This window comes from Acanthopagrus latus, chromosome 10 (assembly GCF_904848185.1).
Source record: "Acanthopagrus latus isolate v.2019 chromosome 10, fAcaLat1.1, whole genome shotgun sequence".
NCBI lineage: Eukaryota > Metazoa > Chordata > Actinopteri > Spariformes > Sparidae > Acanthopagrus > Acanthopagrus latus.
In genome coordinates, this window is record NC_051048.1 from 15,923,751 (window position 1) to 15,949,280 (window position 25,530).

The 25,530-nt window shown below is 41.7% G+C and overlaps 2 protein-coding genes across 7 annotated transcripts in view; both read right to left on the reverse strand.

Annotated features, from left to right (window-relative positions):
- The window catches only part of LOC119027489, a 61,724-nt gene extending 45,187 nt beyond the window's left edge, over positions 1 to 16,537 (reverse strand). For 3 of the 6 annotated variants that reach the window (XM_037112731.1, XM_037112728.1, XM_037112729.1), the window contains exons 1-3: positions 15,821 to 16,534; positions 14,645 to 14,753; positions 3,264 to 3,602 (exon numbers count right to left, since the gene is read on the reverse strand). In XM_037112731.1, coding sequence (XP_036968626.1) covers positions 3,264 to 3,602; positions 14,645 to 14,753; positions 15,821 to 15,940 — 568 coding nt within the window. In that variant the 5' untranslated portion in view covers positions 15,941 to 16,534. Of the gene's footprint in view, positions 1 to 1,719; positions 1,937 to 2,656; positions 2,692 to 2,790; positions 2,902 to 3,043; positions 3,086 to 3,263; positions 3,603 to 12,988; positions 13,240 to 13,394; positions 13,528 to 13,623; positions 13,659 to 13,775; positions 13,893 to 14,000; positions 14,043 to 14,220; positions 14,551 to 14,644; positions 14,867 to 15,085 lie in introns of those variants that run through there. The other 3 variants (XM_037112736.1, XM_037112730.1, XM_037112727.1) reach the window with 3 other exon arrangements.
- Positions 16,538 to 21,366: 4,829 nt separating this feature from the next.
- Positions 21,367 to 24,537, reverse strand: LOC119027503. Its single transcript, XM_037112766.1, has 6 exons — positions 23,352 to 24,537; positions 22,919 to 23,257; positions 22,697 to 22,738; positions 22,454 to 22,564; positions 22,319 to 22,353; positions 21,367 to 21,599 (listed from the first exon to the last, which is right to left on the reverse strand). Exons 1-6 carry the CDS (start codon positions 23,395 to 23,397, stop codon positions 21,495 to 21,497), a joined length of 678 nt encoding a protein of 225 aa, XP_036968661.1. The 5' UTR covers positions 23,398 to 24,537; the 3' UTR covers positions 21,367 to 21,494.
- Between the last annotated feature and the right edge of the window lie 993 nt (positions 24,538 to 25,530).

A 25,530-nucleotide genomic window follows, 5' to 3' on the forward strand; every position in this document is an offset into this window, starting at 1 on the left:
ACCAGCTTCAATCACCCCTTCAAGTAAGCATGCAAAGATCCAGGATGGGTTGTGTGTTTCACCAGTAGGCCCTCTTCCTTGTCTTTTGCTGGGATCAGGAGGAGGATCAGACCCTCTTCCTTGTCTTTCGTTGAGTGAATTTTACTTTTAATCAATTCTGTTTTTAAGTCATAGCACATATTTTCATGTTATGCTATCATAGTTAGAATATTCAGTTTTTATATTGATGTCCTGTATAACCTCTACACAGCTCCAGAGACTAGTTTTTTTCTCAGTCAGAATTCGCTGCTTCATTTCAGATTCTTTCATTAGAAAGCTTTGATCTAACAAGCGTCAAGTTTTTCACCTCCATTGTGCTCAGACCACACTGTGCTATCTCTTCCTGTCAAACAAGTGATGCGTGCTTCACTCACTCCTCCACTGTTGGAGACCTCAATCTATTTCTCACTATAACGCAACCTGGGCAGTCATCATCGTCCTTACTGGCTCCTCCATCAAAACATACCAGTGATAGGAAGACATTTACAAATGGATGAACACATGACCTTTATTGACCAGAATGTTTGGGAATCATATTTTGAAACGTTGTTGCACTGCAGTGTGACTTCTTCACCAGGCTGAACCTCCATAGTTGGAGACTGAGAGACTGAGGCAGAGATCCAGCTTGAAACAAGCAGCAGACGACTACATATTATCTCATTATAATGTAACATTAAGGTGGACAACAGGAAATATTAGAGAGTAAGAAATAAGTAAATTAGTTTCAAGGACAGCACGTCAAACATATAAGAAACATAGTCATAAAGTGGAGAATAAGTCAATGGCTGTACTTACTGACGCTGAAGAGAATGAAAGCTGAGATCAACGTGTATGATCATTGTGTGTTTGACTGAAGCTCTTCAGTGAGTGTGGCCCAGGAGGGCTGCTCTCAATGTAAAGAGGTGGCGCGTTTTTAGTTGCTGATCATGTTCCTCAAATTGACTGCATACACGCTTTCAGGAAAATGAGTGCCGATTCAAATGTTCAGGCTCAAGGTGCACAAACTTTGATACACAGAGGTACACACTCAAAAGAGGAACAAAGGTTCCCACAGCTTGAGCACATAACTTGATTTTATCTGATAGCCGAGAGGTGCCATAAAATAGCATGAAGGGAATGTCTGACCGCATACCAACGAGGAAGTCAAGATGAGCTGTTAATCCCTGCCAGTGTTTTGCGCTCTAACCGGATGATATTATTTCTTACCAATAGGAATGAATGAAGTAGTTCTGTCAGGATGAAATATTGAGAGCAGCTTGGGGTAGCTCGGTCTGGGGGTGTATTTCAAGCCAAACTGACACTAGTGACTGAGAATATTGTTGGACTGTTAAACCTATACTACAGGCAGCAGTTTGTCTCTATGATCCTCTCGCTCTTCCGTGACTACATTTTTGTCCTCCTTACTTTCATGACAAAAGTGTCACTGTTTTGTAGAATGTGTAATTAATCTTGATCTAATAGGCCGCAAGATGTTCACCTCACTTGTGCTCAGACCACACTGTGCTGTCTCTTCCTGTCAAACAAGTGATGTGTGCTTCACTCACTGCTCCACTGTTGCAGACCTTCATCTGTCTCACACTATCAGACAATTGAGGCAGTCATCATTGTCGTTACTGGTTCCTCCATCAAAACATACCAGTTGTAGGAAGACACTTACAAATGGATGAACACATGATCTTTATTGCGTGAGAAAACAGCTTGGCTGGAATGGTAACTGCTGTCACCAACATGGCATACAAAAGCTCAAAGCATTTTCATATAATAGAGCATCAGCTCCAGTTGCCTCCTGAGTCTATCTGGTTGAAGCATAGATAACATTTGGCTCCTGCTGTCTTCTTTTTGCTTTCGGTCGAATTGTCACTGCTGCGTAGTTCACGTCATCATCATGGCCCACATTCTGTGAAAACAGTATTAACAGTCTTAATATGGTGACTCAAATATAACCCCTTCTATATGAACTTTAGCTACAAATGCTACACTGTTCTTTGTAAAACTCCCTTAAATTCATACTTTAAGGAGAACCTTTGTTATGCTGGAAGCTGGTCGTTAATGTTACAAACACCATTTCTAAACTAACGTCAGCTACTGTTGCTCTCTGTTAATGGATCAGAGAGGGGAACTGAGACGAGGCACTTGAGAACGTGCAGGAAGACACGTCCTCTGGACTGGCAGAAAATCAACCAAAGTCCTTCACACATAAATCCAACAGCTTAAACAAATCATCCACAGGCTTGTATAGGCAACCAAGAGAGATGGGCAAGGCCTCATGTTCACATCATGCTACAATCTGCTAACTTATGGCAAATAAAAAGTGAATACTACATGTAAATTTCTTCAAATTGTTACTCAGAGCTCCTTCAAAGGATTGTGACAAATAAATTCACCGTTCGGGACATTTTATATACCAAAAATAAACTTGTTAGTGCTCTCTAGCAGACATCAAATGTAATTTGGACTAATCAGCCAATATTCTTGGAAAATATATATATAGTACATATATAAATATAAAGTGATTTGTAAGGGAGAAATGAATGTGAGCCCAAACAATACAGTTCTGTATGTTTTTCATTTTGGCAATACAATATATAAAACTATATAATACTAAAATTGGATTTACCTTTCGTTGCTCTGGATTCTGGTTTTCCTCAAGAGCTATGTGACAAAAACAAGACATCTGGTCAGTTTTCCAGCATATTGACAAAATGTAAAAGAATTTCCACTGGCAACAAGACATAGTAACTGAAAAAGTACCTGTCTGAAGTTTCCTGACTTTAACAACCAGACCGATGATGACCAGGACGAGGACAACAGTCAGAGCACCCAGGATCACACTTGTCAGCATTGCTATTCCGTCAGACTCTCCTACACGAGAGATCCTTAAATTAGAATCTAATTTTACCCTGAATGGTTTGAGACCAAGTCGAAATAAAAATTTAGCTTTAATTGTTTCAACTTCAAACATGTCATAATCTGAAAAATGAAAGAAATCTTTATGGAATCTCACTTTTATCTCCACTGTCCTCGTCACCAGGTGGCTCATTGCTGCCTTTTAAAGAAAAAGAGTGAGGATAAAAGTAGCCTTTTTGTTTTGACAGATTTACATCTTGATTAAATGTAGCCATTGTTTTAATAGCCACTTTGTTTTTTGTGTTGTAATAAGACATTTATGGAAACACACAATACATGTAAATGAACAACGAATGAAAAGACTAGAATGACCTTACCTTTGACATTTAAACGTGTGACACTGAAAGTGATAATTCCACTAGTGTAAAATCCACAGAAATACAGTCCTGCATCAGATTTAACCACAAAATGCATTTTGAGAGAGACAGTGTTGTTGCTGCTTCTCATTTCAAATTTCCCCTTTTGAAATCCTTCGCAGTATTTAGCTTCTTTGGAGTGGATCATGACAGAGACACAGCTGACCTCGGTTCTGTCGACCAGTCTGAACCAGAAGATCACCGCACCATTGTTGTAGGTGTTGTTGCACCACAGTGTGACTCCTTCACCAGACTGAGCCTCCACAGTCTGAGACTGAGAGACTGAGGCAGAGATCCAGCCTGAAACAAACAGCAGAAAACAAAAAAAGGAGCGTGAACATTTTAAAACTGGATAAATGTTTACACAAGTGAATGGTAATTCATTCTCAATACTCACTAACGCTGCAGAGACTCAAAGCGGCTATCAAAGTGAAGTTCATCATGGTGCGTGTTGCTGTTACTCTGCAATATCCGCAACTGAACTGTGCTCCAGTCAGGGTGCTTGTAATGCAAAGAGGTGGGGTGTGTCATAAGTTCCTTATCCTGTTCATCAAACTGACCACAAACCTGCTGTCAGGAAGAAAAGTGTTGATGTAGAATGTTACGTTATTCTTCTGATGGTGTTATTTTTATTATACAATGTGAGATTATATAAGAATGTCAAATCTAATCTAGTCATCCAAAATTAAAAAAAAAAAACATACAATTTTTGTTTGACCAAAGCAACAAAATTATGCTGATCATCAGATGGTTTGTAGGTTTTCCTTATTTTTCCTTCCATTTCAGACAGAGGAAAACCTTTTCTTGTCTTATAAGGTGGTAAATGCTGGAGATGGTATCGGAGGTGTTTTTGCTAGGCTGATTTAAGATAGTGATTTTAATTACAGATTAACTAGACTTTTAAAAAGTAGAGGTTATAGAGAGGATAATAGTAGTAGTTGATGTTGATTGTTTCCACTAACATGGTATGGCATGCTGTACTGTAAAGGTTCTTGTTTCCAACACTTTCATGCCATATTGAGAGCAGGTGAGTGGTTTGCTTCCCTTGCAGCTTTAAAATTTGACATTTCCTTCAACCACGGAGGCGCTTTTCTTCTGAATTTGCTCGACAGAAAAATTCCAGGGTGAGGCCGACACATCTAATAAGAAAAGCCATCAACCTTGCAGACTCTGCTGGTGGAGGACCTATCTGCATCCTGATTTGATCCCAACTCCGTTATTGTTGTGATTTTTTTCTGCTGTTGCCATTCTCCATCTGTACCCCAGGTCCTCTCAGGTTTTACTACCAACTGTCAGTAGACATTTCAGACTCCTCTGCATCTTCCAATTTCTGCTCCCAGTCTGTGGCCTCTGTATCATCAGCCACAGGCCTTTCTCCCATTTAGCTAGCCTCAGTATCATCTCCTCTCGCCTTCCTCTCATTTGGCTCGCCACTGGTCCACTACCCTCCGGCCTGCACCTCAGTTACTTAGCCTGCTGCCTGTCTCCCTCTTTGCAGGCTCCTTCTGGATCTCCTGTTGTTTGGTTTTCACTACCCTCCAGAATGGTCCCATCTAAGTGGCTACCCGCCACATCAGTCCTGTTCATGTCACAGGCAGACTACCCTCCAGATAATTTCCACCCATCTGCCCTGCCTACTGGTTGTAGTCCACCTCAGAGTTCCCTGCAGCCTCCTCCTGCTTTCCAGTTGCACAGCTGCCCACCTGTGGTCTCCTGCTTCTACATCTTTCAGAACCAAGGCCCACCGTACTTGACATTCTGGCATTCCTAGTGACTTGAAGCGATGTCCGGACCCAACCCCTTGATGAAGTGGCACTGTTACAACGGCTGCCTCAGTCCTGTTGTGCTGATTCTCCCACTCTCGACCACAATCCCATTCCAAGAGTCCTCTGCATTCCCTGATGCTCCCAGACTTTCGCGCCCCTCCCAGTATCCCGACTCTCACATGCACCAATATCCCCAAATCTGAGTCTCGTGTTACTTTGTGCTCTGCTTTCCATCTTGAATATGAACCTGCCTGCACCCTTTTCCCTTTCCCATTCCTGTTAATCCCAGAGATTCCTTGTCACTTCTGTCTGGACTTGCTGTCTTTGCCTGTAAGCTTATATATCAACTTTTACATGTAAAACCACTGCCTTGACCTGCTGACACTGTCTGCCAGGTTGTCTGCCTTTGTGTCCTTCCATTTGCTGCTTCGTACAGACTCCTTGACTCATACATGAATGTGTCCACACAGAGCCTGATGGTCTAAGATGGGCAGAGAGTACAGCAGAAGAGGAGTGGCTGTTCTATTTCATTTAATATGTACTACATGGCTCACTTCTATGACAATGAAAACATCATATTGATACACACTCTTATCCTCTGATGTCTCAATCAGTCTGAAAGCAGAAACCCTAGAATGGTGTCAGGAACATGAGTGCTGATTCAAACATTTAGGCTCAAGGTCACACACTTCTATACACAGACGTACACACTTAAAAGAGGAACAAAGATTCAAACAGCTTGGGCACATAACTTGATTGTGTCTGATAGCTGAGAGGCGTCTTAAAATACCATGAGGAGAATGTTTGACTGAAGACCAGTGATGACGTCAAGCTGAGCTGTTAATTCCTGGCACTATTTTGAACTCAAACCGGATGATATTAGTTCCTACCAGTGAGAATGTGTGCGTTAGTTCTGACAGGATAAAATATTGAGAGCAGCTTGGGGTAGCTCGGTCTGTGTGTTTATTTCAAGCCAAACCGACAGTAGTGACTGAGAATATTGTCAGAATATCAAGTTGTACTACAGGCAGCAGTTTGTCTCTATGATCCTCTCGCTCTTCTGTGACTACATGTTTGTCCTCGTTACTGTGATGATAAAGGTTACACTGCTTTGTAGAATGTGTAGACTACAATATAGTACAGTATTGAGTATATTTAAGATATCATTTAGAGAATATTGTAAATCCAAGAGGAAACTGACAGTTCTTTAATCTAATAGGCCGCAAGATTTTCACCTCACTTGTGCTCAGACCACACTCTGCTGTCTCTTCCTGTCAAACAAGTGATGTGTGCTTCACTCACTGCTCCACTGTTGCAGACCTTCATCTATCTCTCACTATAAGACAGTTGGGGCAGTCATCATTGTCCTTACTGGCTCCTCCATCAAAACATACCAGTGGCAGGAAGACACTTACAAATGGATGAACACATAATCTTTATTGCGTAAGAAAAGAGTTTGGCTAGAATGATAACTGCTGTCACCAACATGGCATACAAAAGCTGAAAGCATTTTCACATAATAGAGCGTCAGCTCCAGTTGCCTCTTGAGTCTATCTGGTTGAAGCATAGATAACATTTGGCTCCAGCTCTCTTCTTTTTGTTTTCGGTCGAATTGTCACTGCTGCGTAGTTCACGTCATCATCATGGCCCACATTCTGTGAAAACAGTATTAACAGTCTTAATATGATGAATCAAATATAACCCCTTCTAAATGACCTTAAGTTACAAATGGTACAATATTCTTAGTAAGACTCCCTTAAATTCATACTTTAAGGAGAACCTTTGCTGTGCCATTGCTAAACTAATGTCAGCTACTGTTGGTCTTTGTTAATGGATCAGAGAGGGGAACTGAGACGAGACATGTGAAAACGTCAATAAAGACTTATCCTTTGGACTTGCAGAAAATTGACCAAAGTCATTCACACATGAATCCAGAGTCCACCAGCATTAAACTGTTTAAACAAATCATCCACAGGCTTGTATAGGCAACCAAGAGAGAGGTGGAAGGTATGATCTTCACATCGTGCCACAGTCTGCTCACATATGGCCAATAATAAGTGACTAATACATATGAATTGCTTCAAATTTTTTCTCAGCGTTCCTTTAAAGGATTGTGACAAATACGTTTACTTAGTGGGATATTTTACTCGCCAAAAATAAACTTCTTTGTGCTCTCTAGTGGACTTCAAATATAATTTGGTAATATCTGGACTAATCATCTGATATATAGACCTCATAGATGAAAATATACACTACCTACATACAAATACACAAGCCAATGTGGTCTGATAGAATACAGTTCTGACTGTTTTTCGGTTCGGCTCTATCAAACAATATACAGTCAACAAAAGTATCAAAAGTGGAATCACCTCTCTTTGTTCTGGATTCTGGTCTTCCTTAACAGCTATGTGACACAAAGAAAACATTTGGTCAGTTTTCCAGCATACTGACAAAAGTTAACATGATTTCCACTTGAAACAAGACGGAGACAGTAACTGAAAAAGTACCTGTCTGAAGTTTCCTGACTTTCACAACCAGACCAACAATGACCAGTACGAGGACAACAGTCAAAGCACCCAGGATCACACTTGTCAGCATTGCTATTCCGTCAGAGTCGACTACAAGAAAGTTAATATAGGCTCAGCATTACTAACTGAATGTAGCTCAACTATTTGACCTGGAAATAATTGAAAACTTACTCTTACTCTTACTTTCACCCTCCCTGCCATCATCATGTGGCTCATCGCTGCCTTTAATAAAATAAAGACAACCTTTGTTTTGATTTTGTTTTGACAGATGTCCACCAAAATGAAAAAGAAACAAAGAAAAAAAAAGACTTTCTTGCATACAGGATGTTGTTTTCAGACAATAAAAAAAATTGTACAATATAAGCAGAAAAGAGCGAACTGAACAGAGAGAACGAAAGAGAAAAAGACAGTAATCTTACCATTAACCTTTAAACGTATGGGAGTCAAAACTGGAATGCCATTTCTGAAAAATCCACAGTAATACAGTCCAGAGTCAGATGAATCCACATTTTTGATGTTGAGAAAGACAGTGGACATGTTGGATTTCACTTCAAATTTCCTTTTTTCATATCCATCACAGGCTGTAACGTTGCTTCCATAATTCAACTTAACAACAATGCAGCTGATCTTGGTTCTGTTGACCAGTCTGGACCAGAATGTTTGAGTATCATAATCTGAAATGTTGTTGCACTGCAGTGTGACTTCTTCACCAGGCTGAGCCTCCACAGTCTGATACTGAGAGACTGAGGCAGAGATAAAGCCTGAAACAAAAGCAGATAACAAAAAAAAGGAACATGAACATTTTCCTTTGGATAAATGTTTAAATAAGTGAACAGTTATTAATTCCCAATACTCACTAATGCTGCAGAGACTCAAAGCTGCTATCAAAGTGAAGTTCTTCATGGCGCGTGTTGCTGTTACTCTGCAATGTCCGCAACTGAGCTGTGCTCCAGTCAGGGTGCTTTTAATGCAAAGAGGTGGGGTGTGTCTTAAGTTCCTTAACCTGTTCATCAAACTGACCACAAACCTGCTGCCAGGAACAAAAGAGTTGACGCAGAATGTTCCGTTATTCTTCCGATGGTGTTATTTTTACAATACAATGTATGATTATATAAGAATTTCAAATCTAATCCCATCATCCAATATCAGAAATGCAAACAATTTTTGTGTAACCAAAGCAACAAAAATGATCTCGACCATCAGATGGTTCTCAGGTTGTCCTTATATTTCCTTCCTTTTTATACAGTTGTGTAGAAGCAATTTACCCCCTTGTCTTCATGACTGTATCATCACCAGTGAACCAAATGGAGTGTTCTGCACAGGGAAACATTTTTTGTCTTTTAAGGTGGTACATGCTGCAGATGGTATTGGAGGTGTTTTTACCAGGCTGACTAAAGATAGTGATTTTAATTTCAGATTTACTAGATATTTTGAAAATAGCGGTTATACAGTGTTTAATAGTAGTAGTTGATACTCACTATTTCCACTAAGACAGTATGGCATGCTTTACTGGAAAGATCCTTGTTTCGAACACTTTTATACATGCCATATTGAGAGCAGTTGAGTGGTTTGCTTCCCTTGCATCTTAAAAATTTGACAGTTCCTTCAACCATAGACAGACTTTTCTCCTGAATATGCTGGAAAGTGCCACATTTTTCCAGGGCGAGGCCGACACATCTTAAAAACAAAGCCATTAACCTTCAGACTCTGCTGGTGGAGGATGTATCTGCATCCTGATTTGATTCCAACGTCCTTATTTTTGTGATTCTTTGCTGCCGTTACCATTCTCCATCTGTACCCCTGGTCCCCTCAGGTTTTCCGACCAACCGCCAGTAGACATTTCAGGCTCCTCTACATCCTCCAATTTCTGCTCCCAGTGTGGAGCCTCTGTATCGTCAGCCACAGGCCTGTCTCCCATTGAGCTAGCCTCTGGTCCACTACCCTCTGGCCTGCACTTCAGTTACCTACCACACTTCCTGTCTCCCCCTGTGCAGGCTCTTGCTGGATCTTCTGTTTATTGGTTTTCTCGGCTACCCTCCAGATCAGTCCTGTTCATGAAACAGGCATCCAGACCACCCTCAAGAGAATCTGCCCTCCCTACTGGTTGTCGTCCACCTCAGAGTTCCCTGACCACTTCCTCAAGCAGCCTCCATCTGTTTTCCAGTTGCACAGCTGCTCACCTGAGGTCTCCTCCTTCTACACCTTTCAGAACCAAGGCCCACCGTACTATATGTTGCTTTATCAGGTTTAAGCCAGCGAATGCTTCCTACAGAGCATGACTTCCTATGTTTATCTAAGCAATGATGTTTTCACCAGGATGGACTGGCTATAGGGAACCCAAGGGGCCTGACACGCTGATTGGCAGAAGACAACACATTGCAGTGACTTAAGTCAGAAGTGTTGGCCCTCACAGCTGGAATACGCTCTCTGACAAAAAGTGGCACCAACAGGGTGACACCTTTTTGGGGCTGTGCTTTCATTCAGGCTCTCTCAGTTATGTTTTCAAGGCTGCTCAGTTTGATAAGTCCTTGCTGTATCAACTTCTTCAAGACTCAGCTCCTTTTGTTTATCTGGCATTAGGGCCTAAACAGTGTTAGTTGTGTTAGTGACTGACTCCAGTTAAGCCTTTGAAACATACAAAGCACAGTATTTAAAACCTTTTTTCAAAGACTTCTACTGAAGCACATAATCATCAAAATCTATCAGAAATATCTTCAGGTTTTAAGAGAACATACTTAAGTGTCAGTGTGAAAGTTGTGTAGCTTTTATCGCCTGTGGTTTCAATACTGAGAAGTGAAGGCCAGTCAAACTGTTTATGACCTCAGTGGAAAATAACAGGGGGAGGGGGCACAAAACTTGTTGCAAGCCCACATATGCACACACACACAGCCAGAGCTGAAGTCAAGCCCTTAAAAAAAAAAAAAAAAACACACTCTGTCAACATACAATAAGGATGTCTTAAGAATGAAAATAAAATGAGTGTTTCCACTCAAATAATTAAAAACACAGGCATATGAAAACATTTCTGTTTCTGTGTGTTTTCATCTAGGTCCTTCCCTGAACTCAGCACTCACTGACTCTAGTTCCTCCCCCAGCTTCATTCAGCAGACAACATGGAGGATAGCTGCTACAGTCAGGTTGATAAACAGTAGCAATGGATAAATCCATACTTTATTCCTCAAAGTTAAAAAATAATCTCTGAGCTCTACTCCTGTCGGTAAACGGCTCTGGATCAGAGCAGAATCTGGTGTCTAAAGGTTGATGTTGCTTTGAAAGTAAGGTACCCAAATAAGTGTGTGTGAAGCAGAGATTGAAATAGAGGTCATACGTAGTTGTGTCACTCGTTGTCTTTGAGAACAGCAGGTTGTGTGATGTTTGTGGCTGAAGTCTTCCTGTGGTGGGGACTTCATTTTTCATTCAGGCAGACAATGATCGTCACCACAGAGAATCGGCTTATTCCATGGCTATTTATGTCCATTCAGTACAAACACAGAGGCTGAAATCTTTATTCAACACAATACAGGTCACTTTTCACTGTTTGCTTTCATACTTTGCTGCAAAGCTTTGACCTGTGAGGCCTCCTGACTTACTCACATCACACTGTGCTGTCTCTTCCTGTGATGTCATGCGTCTCTCTCTATCGCTCCTCCCTCCTTTTGACTCTTCCTGTGATTAGGTGTGACAGTCATCACTTTCCCTTGTATGACATAGACTTTGGCCAAGAAAGTAAAATAAGCAAACACGAGCAAAGCGTGCAGATAAATGTGTCTCCAGTTGTGCATGGTCGAGGCAGCTCTCGCGAGCATGCGCCTGAATGGGTGAAGACAGAATCTTGCACGGACGGTGGTACAATGTGAAAGAAACGCCCACAGAGAAAATAGAACTGATAACTTCCTGTGTTTGAGACTGCTCTGTCAGCTGATACTGTACATACACGACTTGTGTCCTGGCCGACACGTAGTATTGACTTTACAATGGACAGATTCTGTGGTTTTATTCTTATTAAGGGCAAAGTTGAGCAGAAGAAATACATCTTTGTGTACATCCATATTTGTGTGTCATGTCTTTGATTTTGTTTTGATGTCTTTTAAATGGTCACATTGAATGATATCAACCTGCAAGTCACAGGGCCTTCCTGTTGTGAGGAAAGAAGTCAGGAGTATGAATTTAAAAGATGTGTGAGCCTCCTTTCATTTTGAACAGAGCTTTCAGAATGCGTTCCCCCTGTTTTAAAGGGTTAAATTGAACGATATCAACCCGAAAATCACAGGATTCACCTGTTGTCAGCAGCATGAATTTGAAAGGTGTGTGGGTCTCCTGTCATTTTGAACAGAGGGGAACAGTATCTGACAGTAGTATTACAAGCTGTCAGGATGTGTTCCCCCTGTTTTAAATGGTCAAATTGAATATCAACCTGAAAATCACAGGACATACTTGTTGTGAGGAAATAAGTCAGTAGTATGAATTTGAAAGTTGTGTGAGCCTCTTTTCATTTTGAACAGAGGGGGAACAGTATCTGACGGTAGTATATCACTCTGATTTGCTGGCTAGCTAACTGTTGGTGTTATTGTTATCTGCTGATTTGTATTATGTTGAGTAAGGATGTGAAGTGTGACAGGGCCTGTGCTCATCAGAAAATTGATCAGAGCAAAGAAGGAGGTCTGGTACCAAGTGCAAACTGTATACTGCATACTGTGAGATGAGAACAAGGTGGATGAATGGGTAACGCAAACACAGGACTCTGACCCAGGAGACCACTGATGCTGTCCTGGGTCAAATAAAAAAAAAATCAACTTTGACTTATTTGACCTAAAACTAGATCATTTTGACCTAAAACTGTGTGAAGATGTGTTTTCCATCAAGCCTTGATGGTTCAACTTTTTGTGGGTGAGAGAGGAGCCTGAGTTTGAACCTCTCTCTCTTTTTTCTGTGTTCACACATCTATCTCTGTCAGTTGTGTGAACAACTGCTGCAACACCATGCATGCCTTGTAGGGCAGACTGCCTGAAAATGCTTTCTAATAGCCATTTTGAAACAACATGGCAGTTCCCCTCATGTTTACAGCCAGCATCTGTGGAGCTGTTGGAAAGCACTTCAGATGATCATAGTAACTAACCTCCTTGTATTTCTAAGTCGTTTTAACTGAGTTGAAGTCAAAAGTAATGTGACATTTTTTTACGTATGCATTGAGATTATCAAGTACATATCACTGTGATTATAATTGTAAAGTGTCATTCTGACTAGTCAGCTTTTCACAAGTGTGACAGATGGGTGTAAGTCTGCCAGAAATGTGAAGATACAGATGTGATCTCTGATTCAGACTTTCAACACAGTGCAAGGTCCAACAAAAGGCATGTGGGTGTCATAAATATTCACAAGCACAACAAGCAAATAGATTAAAATAGCTTTTATTTTTTTAATGCAGGCATGTAACAGTTGAAATGTCCAGTTCATTTATTTCAGACTTCATTTCCACAGTGCGTTGATCTAACAGACCTCGCGGTTTTCCCTTCAGTTGTGCTCAGACCACACTGCGCTGCCTCTTCCTGTCAAACAAGTGAGGTGAACCTCACTCACTCCTCCACTGCTGCAGACCTCTATCTAACTATGCTCGATCTGGACAGTGACCAAGGTCAGACAAAACTAGCGAGAAACGATAAGACAAGCACAAGCAAAAGTCAGCGATTTAGTCATTTGGTTATTTGACCTTCTTGCAATAATAAAATGTAACTCCTCCCACCCAACAAAGAACACAACAGCAGATTTAATATGATAAAAACATCAGTTGAACTCTGAACCCTTCTGAGTCTGTCTGCTGGCAGTATAAATGATATGAGTTTCCACTTCTCTCTCTGATGCAGGCCTCCTGCTTCTTACTGATGTCGGGTAAAATCTCACGGCTGCATCCTTTAGCTGATTAGAGAGCAGATTCTGTAGACAGTACACAGTTACACATGTCACACAGAAGATTTTGTTAGTAAAGCAGACGTGAAGACATGTGACAGTAAAGAAAAAAACTTGATTCACCTCACACTGTTGTGGATTATTTTCTTCAGTGGCAGCTGAATGATAGAGACAAGGGCACAAAACAGTTTTGTAGTGTTTCATCATACTGACTCAGATTTTACCCAGAATTTGTAAAAACAATCAAGTGAAAATAAAACATTCTCTCGAAGTACCTTTCTGAAGTCTCCTGACTTTCACAACCAGACCGCTGATGATGATGACCAGTATAAGGAAAACAGTCAGAGCACCCACGATCACACTCGTCAGCATTGCTATTCCTCCAGACTCTCCTACAAGAGAGATCGTTAAGTTAGAATCTAATTTCAAGTTAAAAAAACTTTTTCACCTACAAAAATTTCATAATCTGCAAAATGAAAGAAATCTTTATGGAATCTCACTTTTATCTCCGCTGTCCTCGTCACCAGGTGGCTCATTGCCGCCTTTTAAAGAAAAAAAGTAAGGATACAAGTAGCCTTTTCGTTTTGACAGATTTACATCTTGGTTAAATTTAGTCAATGTTTCAATAGCCACTTTGTTTTTTGTGTTGTAACAAGACAATTATGGAAACACACAATACATATAAATGAACAATGAATGAAAAGACTAGAATGACCTTACCTTTGACATTTAAACGTGTGACACTGAAAGTGAAATTTCCACCAGTGTAAAATCCACAGAAATACAGTCCTGCATCAGATTTAGCCACAATATGGATTTTGAGAGAGACAATGTTGTTGCTGCTTCTCATTTCAAATCTCCCATTTTGAAATCCTTCGAAGTATTTAGCTTCATTAGAGAGGATCATGACAGAGACACAGCTGACCTTGGTTCTGTCGACCAGTCTGAACCAGAATATCACCGCACCATTGTTGTTGCACTGTAGTGTGACTCCTTCACCAGGCTGAGCCTCCACAGTCTGAGACAGAGAGACTGAGGCAGAGATCCAGCCTGAAACAAACAGCAGATAACAAACATGAAACATGAACATTTCCTTTACATAAATGTTTAAATAAGTAAACGGTAATATAATGGCAATACTCACTAAAGCTGCAGAGAGTCAAAGCTGCTATCAAGGTGAAGCTCTTCATGGCGCGTGTGGCTGTATCTCTGCAATGTCCGCAACTGAGCTGTGCTCCAGTGCTTTCAGGGCGCTTTCAACCGAAGAGGTGGGGTGTTTTTTAAGTTGCTTATGCTGTTCATCAAACTGACCACAAACACGCTTTCAGGAAGAAAACGTGCTGGCGCAGAATGCTCTTCAGATATTCTTCAGATGGTTTTATTTCATAAAAATAACACAAATAGAAGAACAATAGAAGTTTTTGTTACATACAAATGACACATCAGAACTTTTATGCAAGATTATCAAATTCAATCTCATCATCCAATGTAAAAGATACACACAACTTCTGTTACATCAGGCAACAAAAATGATCTCATCAGATCATCAGATGGTTCTGAGGTTGTCTCTGTGTTTAAATCTTACATTTTTGTGTAAGTTGTCCTTATGTTTCCTTCCATTTGAGACAGCTGTGTAGAAGCAATTTTCATTCACCGCCTTGTGGCCATGACTGTATCATCACCAGTGAACTAAATGGAGGTGGTTCCACACAGGGAAACCTTTTTTTTTGTCTTAGTATAAGGTGGTACATGCTGGAGGTGGTATTTTTGTTTTTTCCTCTGACTTGAGCTAGTGAAATTAATGTCAGATTTTAACCACATTTTCAAAAAGTAACGGTTATACAGCCTTTTATAGTCGTAGCAGCTGATATTGATTGATTCCATTACCACAGTATGGCATGCTTTACTGTAATGATGTTTCCAGCACTTTTAAACTGTACATACTATATTGACAGCAGAGGAGTGATTTGCTTCCCTTGCAACTTTAACCACATCTTTCCAGCGTGAGGCCGACACATCTAAAAACAGAGCCATAAACCTGGTGGAGGACACATCTGTATCCTGATTCGTTTCCCACTTAGCCCATTTTTCTGAAGCTTTGCCGCCATTGACATTATCCATCCGTCCCCCAGATGCCCTCTGGATTTCCAGACCAGTCATTCCAGACTCCCCTGCATCTTCCAATTTCTGCTCCCAGTCTGTAGCCACTGTATCAATGGCCATTAGCCTCTTGCCTGCACATCAGTTACCCAGCCCACTGCCTGTCTGCACCTGTGCAGCCTCCTGGTGGACCTTCTGTTGTTGGGTTCTCTTGGCTTACCTCCAGAGTGGTCCCACCTAAGTTGTAACACTCCAGATCAGTCATGTCTATGTCACAGGCATCCGGACCACCCTCCAGAGAAACTCCTCTCATCGGCCCTGCCTTCTTGTTGTAGTCCATGTTAGAGTTCCCGGCAACTTGCTCAAGCAGTCTCCTCCTGCTCTTCAGATGCACAGCTGCTGACCTGAGCTCTGCTGCTACCCAGACCCACTCTACTTAAGGCGGTACACACTACAGGATAATCGGAATGATTTTCATCCCGATTTCCCCCTTACGATCAATGCCAGCCAAGGCCCGATTATCTGATGTTTGCAAATGACATCGTGTCCTCCAACTCGTGCTGTAAGGCATACAGCCCACACTCTCGCCTTCTCCATGACTTTTCCCACAGTTGTTTTGTTTTGTTTTTGTTTTTTTCAGCCTAAAACAACCACCACTGCATCTTCCGCTTCGTCCACCATGTTTGTTTAAACTGAAGTCACGTTTGACCATGCGAGATTTGTAATATTGAGCCTGAAGAACCTGATACTCTGCTGAAGAATTAGTTAGTGTGTGGTGTGCACTACGGATAACGCCACACACTATAAGATCAGCAGAGAGAGATCTAGTGCGATCTGTCTTTTGTTGTCATCAAGTGTGTGGTCTCCTAATCTGTGAAGGTTTGAAAAATCCTGTAGTGTGTACCTGCCATCAGTATTTTTTTAAACCAAAACAATCATTCTGCTATAACAACAGAAAGAACAACATCAAAGCAGAAATTCTAAGGAGAATGCACAAAGCCCCGGTGATGTCATGAATTTTAGAATGTTCAGATGCTATAAATACAGGACCTGACTTCATAGATTCATTTGTAATCAGACCATCACCATGAGAGGAAGGAAAAGCAGAAAAGACTACGGTACCGAAGAAGGAGGCAGGATGAGAGATCGCTCTCAGGGAAGGAGAAGAAAGAGAAGCGTGAGCAAAGAGGACACAAAGGCCCAGCAGAGTGGGGAAAAAATGGCCGAGAAGAAGAAAGAGACTGAGAAGGTTCTAGAAAGTACCACGACTTCGGATCAAATCCTAGAAGACAAGCCGAAAGAGGACACCAAGAAGATCGCCTCTGCCATTAAAAAGACAGGGACTCCTCTGGAGATGGAGCGCCACTGCTGGCAGCTAGACACCTGGCTGCTGGACGTGATGGACGAATCCAAACCTCTCGTTGAGGATCAGATGGAGGAGCAGATGGACAAGGAAAGTACATCCCTCATTCAGGCCACCAAGGGCTGCAAGCAGACTGTGCAGGATATGCAACAGGAAGAAGAGGAGCCTGTGAAAAGACCCCAGGTTTCCCATCGAGTCCAGAAAGGAGGACAGAACAGAAAGGAAACCAGGAAGAGCTCGACAGCCCTGAAAAAGACAGAGACTCTTCTGGAGATTGAGCGCCACTGCTGGCAGCTAGACACCTGGCTGCTGGACGAGATGGACGAATCCAAACCTCTCGTTGAGGATCAGATGGAGGAGCAGATGGACAAGGAATGTACATCCCTCATTCAGGCCACCAAGGGCTGCAAGCAGACTGTGCAGGATATGCAACAGGAAGAAGAGGAGCCTGTGAAAAGACCCCAGGCTTCCCATCAAGCCCAGCTTGAGGGGAACAGAAAGGAAACCAGGAAGATCGCAGCTGCCCTGAAAAAGGCAGAGGATCTTCTGGAGACTGAGCGCCTCTGCTGGCTGCAGGAGAAACTCTCATTGCTAGAGGAGATGGAAAAATCTGCAGCTCTCTATGAGGCTCAGCTGGATGAGCAGAAATGCAAGAACAAAACCCTCGCAGCTGCTCTGAAAAACGTTGAGCAGAAGCTGGAGAGTCATCAGGTGGAGTGGCAGGATGAAAAGAAATCCCTCATTCAGGCCACAGAAGGCTTCAAGAAGACTCTTCAGGATATGCAACAGGAAGCAAAGGAGGCTGTGGAAAGATCTCAGGCTTCCCATAAAGCCCAGCTTGAGGAGCACAGACAGGAAACCAGGAAGATCGCAGCTGCCCTGGAAAAGGCAGAGGATCTTCTGGAAACTGAGCGCCTCTGCTGGCAGCAAGAGAAAATCCCCCTGATGGAGGAGATGGAGAAATCTGCAGCTCTCTATGAGGCTCAGCTGGATGAGCAGAAATGCGAGAACAAAACCCTTGTGGCTTCTTTACGGAATGTTGAGCAGAAGCTGGAGAGTCATCAGATGGAGTGGCAGCAGGAAAAGACATCCCTCATTCAAGCCACAGAGGATCTCAAGAAGACGCTGCAGGAAAAGGAGCAGGACTGGGAGGAGAAAGAAAGCTCCTTGAGGTCCCAACTGGAAGATCTCCTGAGCAAGAAGAAGAAAAAGAAGAAGTGGTACAGATGGTTCTTATGTTTGGCCTGATTCATGTTCAGGAACTGTGACTGAATCAAACACACGCCTGAGCTATAGGTGGTTTTCCCCGGGTGCTCCGGTTAGCCAACCTTTATTAAAGAAGAAATTCTTTAATAAAAACTTTAAAAAAAAAGTTCAATTAGTTCAGGTGTGTGAAACCGGGTACCGGTTCCTGATCTGGGTCTTACTTTCTATACTTCTAAATGAACCATTAAAATGTCCATTAGTCTTTGCACCATCCACGCCAAAAGGATCGTCATCGGCCGGTCGAGATCACAACACAAAGGCTCTTTTAAGAGCCACCTGACAACACCAGACTATACAGTATCAGTAGAACCAGTACCTGTTCCTGATGTGGGTCTGCAAGGGACTCCATCTAAGTTTTCAACGCTAATTGTCCTTTGCCACTGAAATGGTGAGCTTTGAAGGCTTTCTTCTGTGAGCCAGTCACGTCTCCATGGCAACTACAGGAACCACACCACCCCACAGTGACGAAGCGATAAGATGGCTAACCACTTGTACACCTAGCAATACTAGTTCTAAGAGTATCTTTTGATTTTAATCCATGTAGCTACATTTGTTTTCGTCATAATTTGAAACAAAATAAAACAAGCCAAAGGCATTTCTTAACAGAACATTATTGTATATCATGAGTTACTTATTTCATCAAATGGCTATAACAGCTTTCAACCTCTCCTTGTCCCTCATACTTTGAGCTACAGACAACATTCCAACTTTTAAAGAGGAGTAAAAAGACTATTCAGAATCAGAAATCCTTTAATGTCCTGCAGACAGGGAAATGTTTGTCGCAACAGCAGAATATTACAAGATACAGAGCAATGGCAAAATAAATTGGGCATGTATTCAGCTTTTTAAGATCTTTCACGAATCAGTTGAATCAGTTTTGGTTTAAATCAGTTTAAGTTTTAAGGATGTAGTGCGTACCCGCCAGTAGTTTTCCAGCATCCTGAATGAGGGGGCACCTATAGCTCAGCGGGTCGAGAGGTCGACTAGTGATCAGAAGGTCGCCGGGCATGTCGAAGTGTCCTTGAGCAAGATACTGAACCCCACATTGCTCATCAGTGTGGGCCCTGCGATGAGCTGGCGACTTGTGCAGGGAGTACCCTGAGACCACAAGTGGTGCGTCAGTCCTGTCCTGCTTATTCTGCCTGTCTCAACCACATTCCCATTCCATGAGGCCCCTGCATTTCTATAAAATTCATTGCGGTTCTCCATGCATCCACCAAACCCTATACTATCCCACTCCTCCCAGTATCCTGACTCCACTGTGTGTCTCATGTAACTTTGTGCTCCCCTTTCCAGCCTCCTGAATATGTACCTGCCTTCACCCTTTCCCTTTCCCATTCTGTCAACCCTCCCCAAAATTCCTTGTCACTTCTGTCTGGACTTGCTACCTTTGCCTCTATGCTTACATATACATTTTTAAAAGTAAAACCACTGACTTGACCTGCTGACCCTGCACAAATGTGTCTGACCAAAACCTGATGGTCTAAGATGGACAGAGAGTACACCAAGGGGGTTTTTAACTGTTCTATTTAATTTACCATGGCGTGCATGGCTTACCTTCATGATAATTAGAAACAACAACGTGATGCACACTCTTATCGTCTGGTGTCTCAATGGTTCTGGTGCCTCATCCACTCACTTTGAAAAGGTAGGAGGAAGCTGAAACCCTGCAGTGGTGTCAGTTGTGGTCACAGCCTGGCTTAACCAGCTTCAATCACCCCTTCAAGTAAGCATGCAAAGATCCAAGATGGGTTGTGTGTTTCACCAGTAGGCCCTCTTCCTTGTCTTTTGCTGGGATCAGGAGGAGGATCAGACCCTCTTCCTTGTCTTTCGTTGAATGAATTTTACTTTTAATACATTCAGATTTTAAGTCATGGCATATATTTTCATGTTATGCTATCATAGTTAGAATATTCAGTGTTTATATTGATGTCCTGTATAACCTCTACACAGCTCCAGAGACTAGTTTTTTTTTCTCAGTCAGAATTCGCTGCTTCATTTCAGATTCTTTTATTAGAAAGCTTTGATCTAACAGGCGTCAAGTTTTTCACCCCTGTTGTGCTCAGACCACACTGTGCTATCTCTTCCTGTCAAACTAGTGATGTGTGCTTCACTCACTCCTCCACTGTCAGAGACCTTAATCTACCTCTCACTATAACGCAACCTGGGCAGTCATCATCGTCCTTACTGGCTCCTCCATCAAAACATACCAGTGATAGGAAGACATCTACAAATGGATGAACACTGAACAATGACCTTTATTGACCAGAATGTTTGAGAATCATATTTTGAAACGTTGTTGCACTGCAGTGTGACTTTTTCACCAGGCTGAGCCTCCATAGTTGGAGACTGAGAGACTGAGGCAGAGATCCAGCTTGAAACAAGCAGCAGACGACTACAGATTATCTCATTGTAATGTAACATTAAGGTGGACAACAACAAATGTTAGCGAGTAAGAAATAAGCAAATTAGTTTCAAGTACAGCACGTCAAACATATAAGAAACATACACACTCAAAAGAGGAACAAAGGTTCACATAACTTGATTTTATCTGATAGCAGAGAGGTGCCATAAAATAGCATGAAGAGAATGTTTGACCGCATACCAAGGAGGAAGTCAAGATGAGCTGTTAATCCCTGCCAGTGTTTTGCACACGAACTGGATGATATTATTTCTTACCAATAGGAATGAATGAAGTAGTTCTGTCAGGACAAAATATTGAGAGCAGCTTGGGGTAGCTCGGTCTGGTGGTGTATTTCAAGCCAAACTGACACTAGTGACTGAGAATATTGTTGGAATGTTAAACCTACACTGCAGGCAACAGTTTGTCTCTATGATCCTCTCGCTCTTCCGTGACTACATGTTTGTCCTCCTTACTTTGATGACAAAAGTGTCACTGTTTTGTAGAATGTGTAATTAATCTTGATCTAATAGGCCGCAAGATGTTCACCTCACTTGTGCTCAGACCACACTGTGCTGTCTCTTCCTGTCAAACAAGTGATGTGTGCTTCACTCACTGCTCCACTGTTGCAGACCTTCATCTGTCTCACACTATCAGACAATTGAGGCAGTCATCATTGTCGTTACTGGTTCCTCCATCAAAACATACCAGTTGTAGGAAGACACTTACAAATGGATGAACACATGATCTTTATTGCGTAAGAAAACAGCCTGGCTAGAATGGTAACTGCTGTCACCAACATGGCATACAAAAGCTCAACGCATTTTCATATAATAGAGCGTCAGCTCCAGTTGCCTCCTGAGTCTATCGGGTTGAAGCATAGATAACATTTGGTTCCTGCTGTCTTCTTTTTGCTTTCGGTCGAATTGTCACTGCTGCGTAGTTCACGTCATCATCACGGCTCACATTCTATGAAAAGAGTATTAACAGTCTTAATATGGTGACTCAAATATAGCCCCTTCTAAATGAACTTTAGCTACAAATGGTACACTGTTCTTTGTAAGACTCCCTTAAATTCATACTTTAAGGAGAACCTTTGTTGTGCTTGAAGCTGGTCGTTAATGTTACAAACACCATTTCTAAACTAACGTCAGCTACTGTTGCTCTCTGTTAATGGATCAGAGAGGGGAACTGAGACGAGGCACTTGAGAACGTGCAGGAAGACACGTACTTTGGACTGGCAGAAAATCAACCTAAGTCGTTCACACATAAATCCAACAGCTTAAACAAATCATCCACAGGCTTGTATAGGCAACCAAGAGAGATGGGCAAGGCCTCATTTTCTCATCATGCTACAATCTGCTCACATATGGCCAATAAAAAGCGAATACTGCATGTAAATTTCTTCAAATTGTTACTCGGAGCTCCTTCAAAGGATTGTGACCAATAAATTCACCGTGCGGGACATTTTATATGCCAAAAATAAACTTGTTAGTGCTCTCTAGCAGACCTCAAATGTAATTTGGACAAATCAGCCAACATTTTTGTCAAATATATATAGTACATATATAAAAAATAAAGTGATTTGTAAGGGAGACATGAATGTGAGCCCAAACAATACAGCTCTGTACGTTTTTCATTTTGGCAATACAATATATAAAACTATATAATACTGAAATTGGATTCACCTCTCGTTGCTCTGGATTCTGGTTTTCCTTAAGAGCTGTGTGACAAAAAGAAAACGTCTGGTCAGTTTTCCAGCATATTGACGAAATGTAAAAGAATTTCCACTGGCAACAAGACATAGTAACTGAAAAAAGTACCTGTCTGAAGTTTCCTGACTTTAACAACGAGACCGATGATGACCAGTATGAGGACAACAGTTAGAGCACCCAGGATCACACTTGTCAGCATTGCTATTCCTTCAGACTCTCCTACACGAGAGATCGTTAAGTTAGAATCTAATTCTAACTTGAAAGGTTTGAGACCAAGTCAAAATAAAAATTGTTTCAACTTCAGACATATCATGATCTGCAAAATGAAAGAAATCTTTAGTAGAATCTCACTTTTATCTCCGATGTCCTCGTCACCAGGTGGCTCATTGCCGCCTTGTAAAGAAAAAGAGTGAGGATAAAAGTAGCCTTTTTGTTTGGACAGATTTACATCTTGATTAAGTTTAGCCACTTTGTTTTAATAGCCACTTTGTTTTTTTAGTTGTAATAAGACAATTATGGAAACACACAATACATATAAATGAACAACGAATGAAAAGACTAGAATGACCTTACCTTTGACATTTAAATGTGTGACACTTAAAGTGAATTTTCCATCAGTGTAAAATCCACAGAAATACAGTCCTGCATCAGATTTAGCCACAATATGGATTTTGAGAGAGACAATGTTGTTGCTGCTTCTCATTTCAAAGCTCCCTTTTTGAAATCCTTCGCAGTATTTAGCTTCATTGGAGTGGATCATGACAGAGACACAGCTGACATTGGTTCTGTTGACCAGTCTGAACCAGAATATCACCGCACCATTGTTGTAGGTGTTGTTGCACTGCAGTGTGACTTCTTCACCAGGCTGAGCCTCCACAGTCTGAGACTGAGAGACTGAGGCAGAGATCCAGCCTGAAACAAACAGCAGATAACAAACATGAAACATGAACATATCCTTTAAATAAATATCTAAATAAGTAAACTGTAGTATAATGGCAATACTCACTAAAGCTGCAGAGAGTCAAAGCTGCTATCAAGGTGAAGTTCTTCATGGCGCGTGTGGCTGTAACTCTGCAATGTCCGCAACTGAACTGTGCTCCAGTGCTTTCAGGGCGCTTTCAACCGAAGAGGTGGGGTGTTTTTTAAGTTGCTTATCCTGTTCATCAAACTGCCCACAAACACGCTTTCAGGAAGAAAACGTGCTGACGCAGAATGTTAAGACATTCTTCAGATGGTGTTATCTTTTGAAATACAATAGAAGTTTTTGATACGTACAAATGACACATCAAAACTTTTATGCAAGTTCTTCAAATCTAATCCCATCATCCGGTACAAAAGTTACACACAACTTTTGTCAGACCAGGCAATAAAAATGATCTCATCAGCTCATTAGATGGTTGTCTGTATATTTAAAGCTTACATTTTCGTGTAAGTTGTCCTTATGGTTCCTTCCATTTCAGACAGTTGTGTAGAAGCAATTTTCATTCACCGCCTTGTGGCCATGACTGTATCATCACCAGTGAACCAAATGGAGGTGGTTCCACACAGGGAAACCTTTTTCTGTCCTAGTATAAGGTGGTACATGCTGGAGGTGGTATCTTTGTTTTTGCTGGGCCGACTTAAGCTAGTGAAATTAATTTCAGATTTTAACCAGCTTTTTTAAAAGAAATTGTTATACAGTCTTTTATAGTAGTAGCTGATATTGATTGTTTCCATTAACACAGTATGGTATGCTTTACCGTAAAGATGTTTCCAACACTTTGATACTGTACCTACCATATTGACAGCAGAGGAGTGGTTTGCTCCCCTCGTAACTTTAGCCACATCTTTCCAGTGTGAGGCCGCAACATCTAAAAACAGAGCCATTAACCTGGTGGAGGAACCATCTGCATCCTGATTTGTTTCCCACTTAGCTCATTTTTCCGAAGCTTTGCCGCCAATGGCATTATCCATCCATCCCCCAGATGCCCTCAGGATTTCCAGACCAGTCATTCCAGACTCCCCTGCATCTTCCAATTTCTGCTCCCAGTCTGTAGCCACTGTATCATTAGAGCCTGGGCTGCCTCCCACTTAATTAGCCTCTTGCCTTCTCCTCAGTTGGCTATCCACTGGCCTGCTAGCGTCCTGCCTGCACATCAGTTACCCAGCCCACCTGTGAAGACTCCTGGTGGATCTTCTGTTGTTGGGTTCTCTCATCTAGCCTCCAGAGTGGTCCCATCTAAGATGTAACACTCCAGATAAGACCTTCATGACAATTAGAAACAACAACGTGATGCACACTCTTATCCTCTGGTGTCTCAATGGGTGTGGTCGCAGCCTGGCTTAACTGGCTTCCAGCACCCTTTAAAGTAAGCATGCAAATAGAATGCAGGCCAATGAAGCTATCCAGGCAAAGATCCAGGATGGGTTGTATGTTTCACCAGGAAATATCCAGAGTAGGCCCCAGGGAGTGGCCCGGGAGTCACTGACAGACCAGCTCGTGTGGGGAGCCAGCCAGCCAGCCAGCCGGCAACAAGTGTCATGTTCCTCGATAAAAAAAAAAAAAAAGCATTTGATGTTGTTTTGGACCATAATCATACAGTAATCATTAACCTGAACCCTTAAGTAGCCTATGGTAAAATAATTACAGCAGTAGATAGCATTGATACAATAAAATTTGGCCGGCCAATTTGCCAGGCTGTTAGAACTGAATGACACTGACTGTCTATACCATGAGTAAACTACTAGAGGGGAACATAATTACAACAATAAGCCCATTTCAATAAAAATATCATTTAAAAATAGATAAATAACAAAGCTAACTATATAGTGTGTAAAAACTTAACCCAGAACATTTATCAAAATGAAAACAAAACTGAAAATAGCAAACTGACATTTGAAAACTAAAAACTTGAAATGTGAAAAATCCTGGCAAGCCCACCAACTTGGACATTCACTTGGTTTAGTCAACTCAAGAACCTTTCCTGTCTTTACATTTTTTGTCAGTCAGTCAGTCAGTCAGCATTTATGGGCTGGGTTGAAGTGGTTGATGTTAACAATCTGGGTGTCACAGTTCACTCTGGAGTCCCCTCTGGAAGATACATGCTGGCCTATATGGCCAACATCATCAGATTCTTGTCTGCTGGTGATGGCTAAACCCGAACGACCACCAAATAGGTCTGTAATTTTCTTACTTGTTGCTGCAA

Bases quoted from the DNA above. Each gene is read 5' to 3' on its own strand.
- LOC119027503 (XM_037112766.1), bottom strand. From the start codon at position 23,397: ATGAAGAACTTCACCTTGATAGCAGCTTTGACTCTCTGCAGCTTTA. The intron at 23,258-23,351 runs GTGAGTATTGCC...TGTTTGTTTCAG, and splicing joins TTTGACTCTCTGCAGCTTTA to GCTGGATCTCTGCCTCAGTC. The intron at 22,739-22,918 runs GTAAGGTCATTC...TTTCTTTACAAG, and splicing joins CACACATTTAAATGTCAAAG to GCGGCAATGAGCCACCTGGT.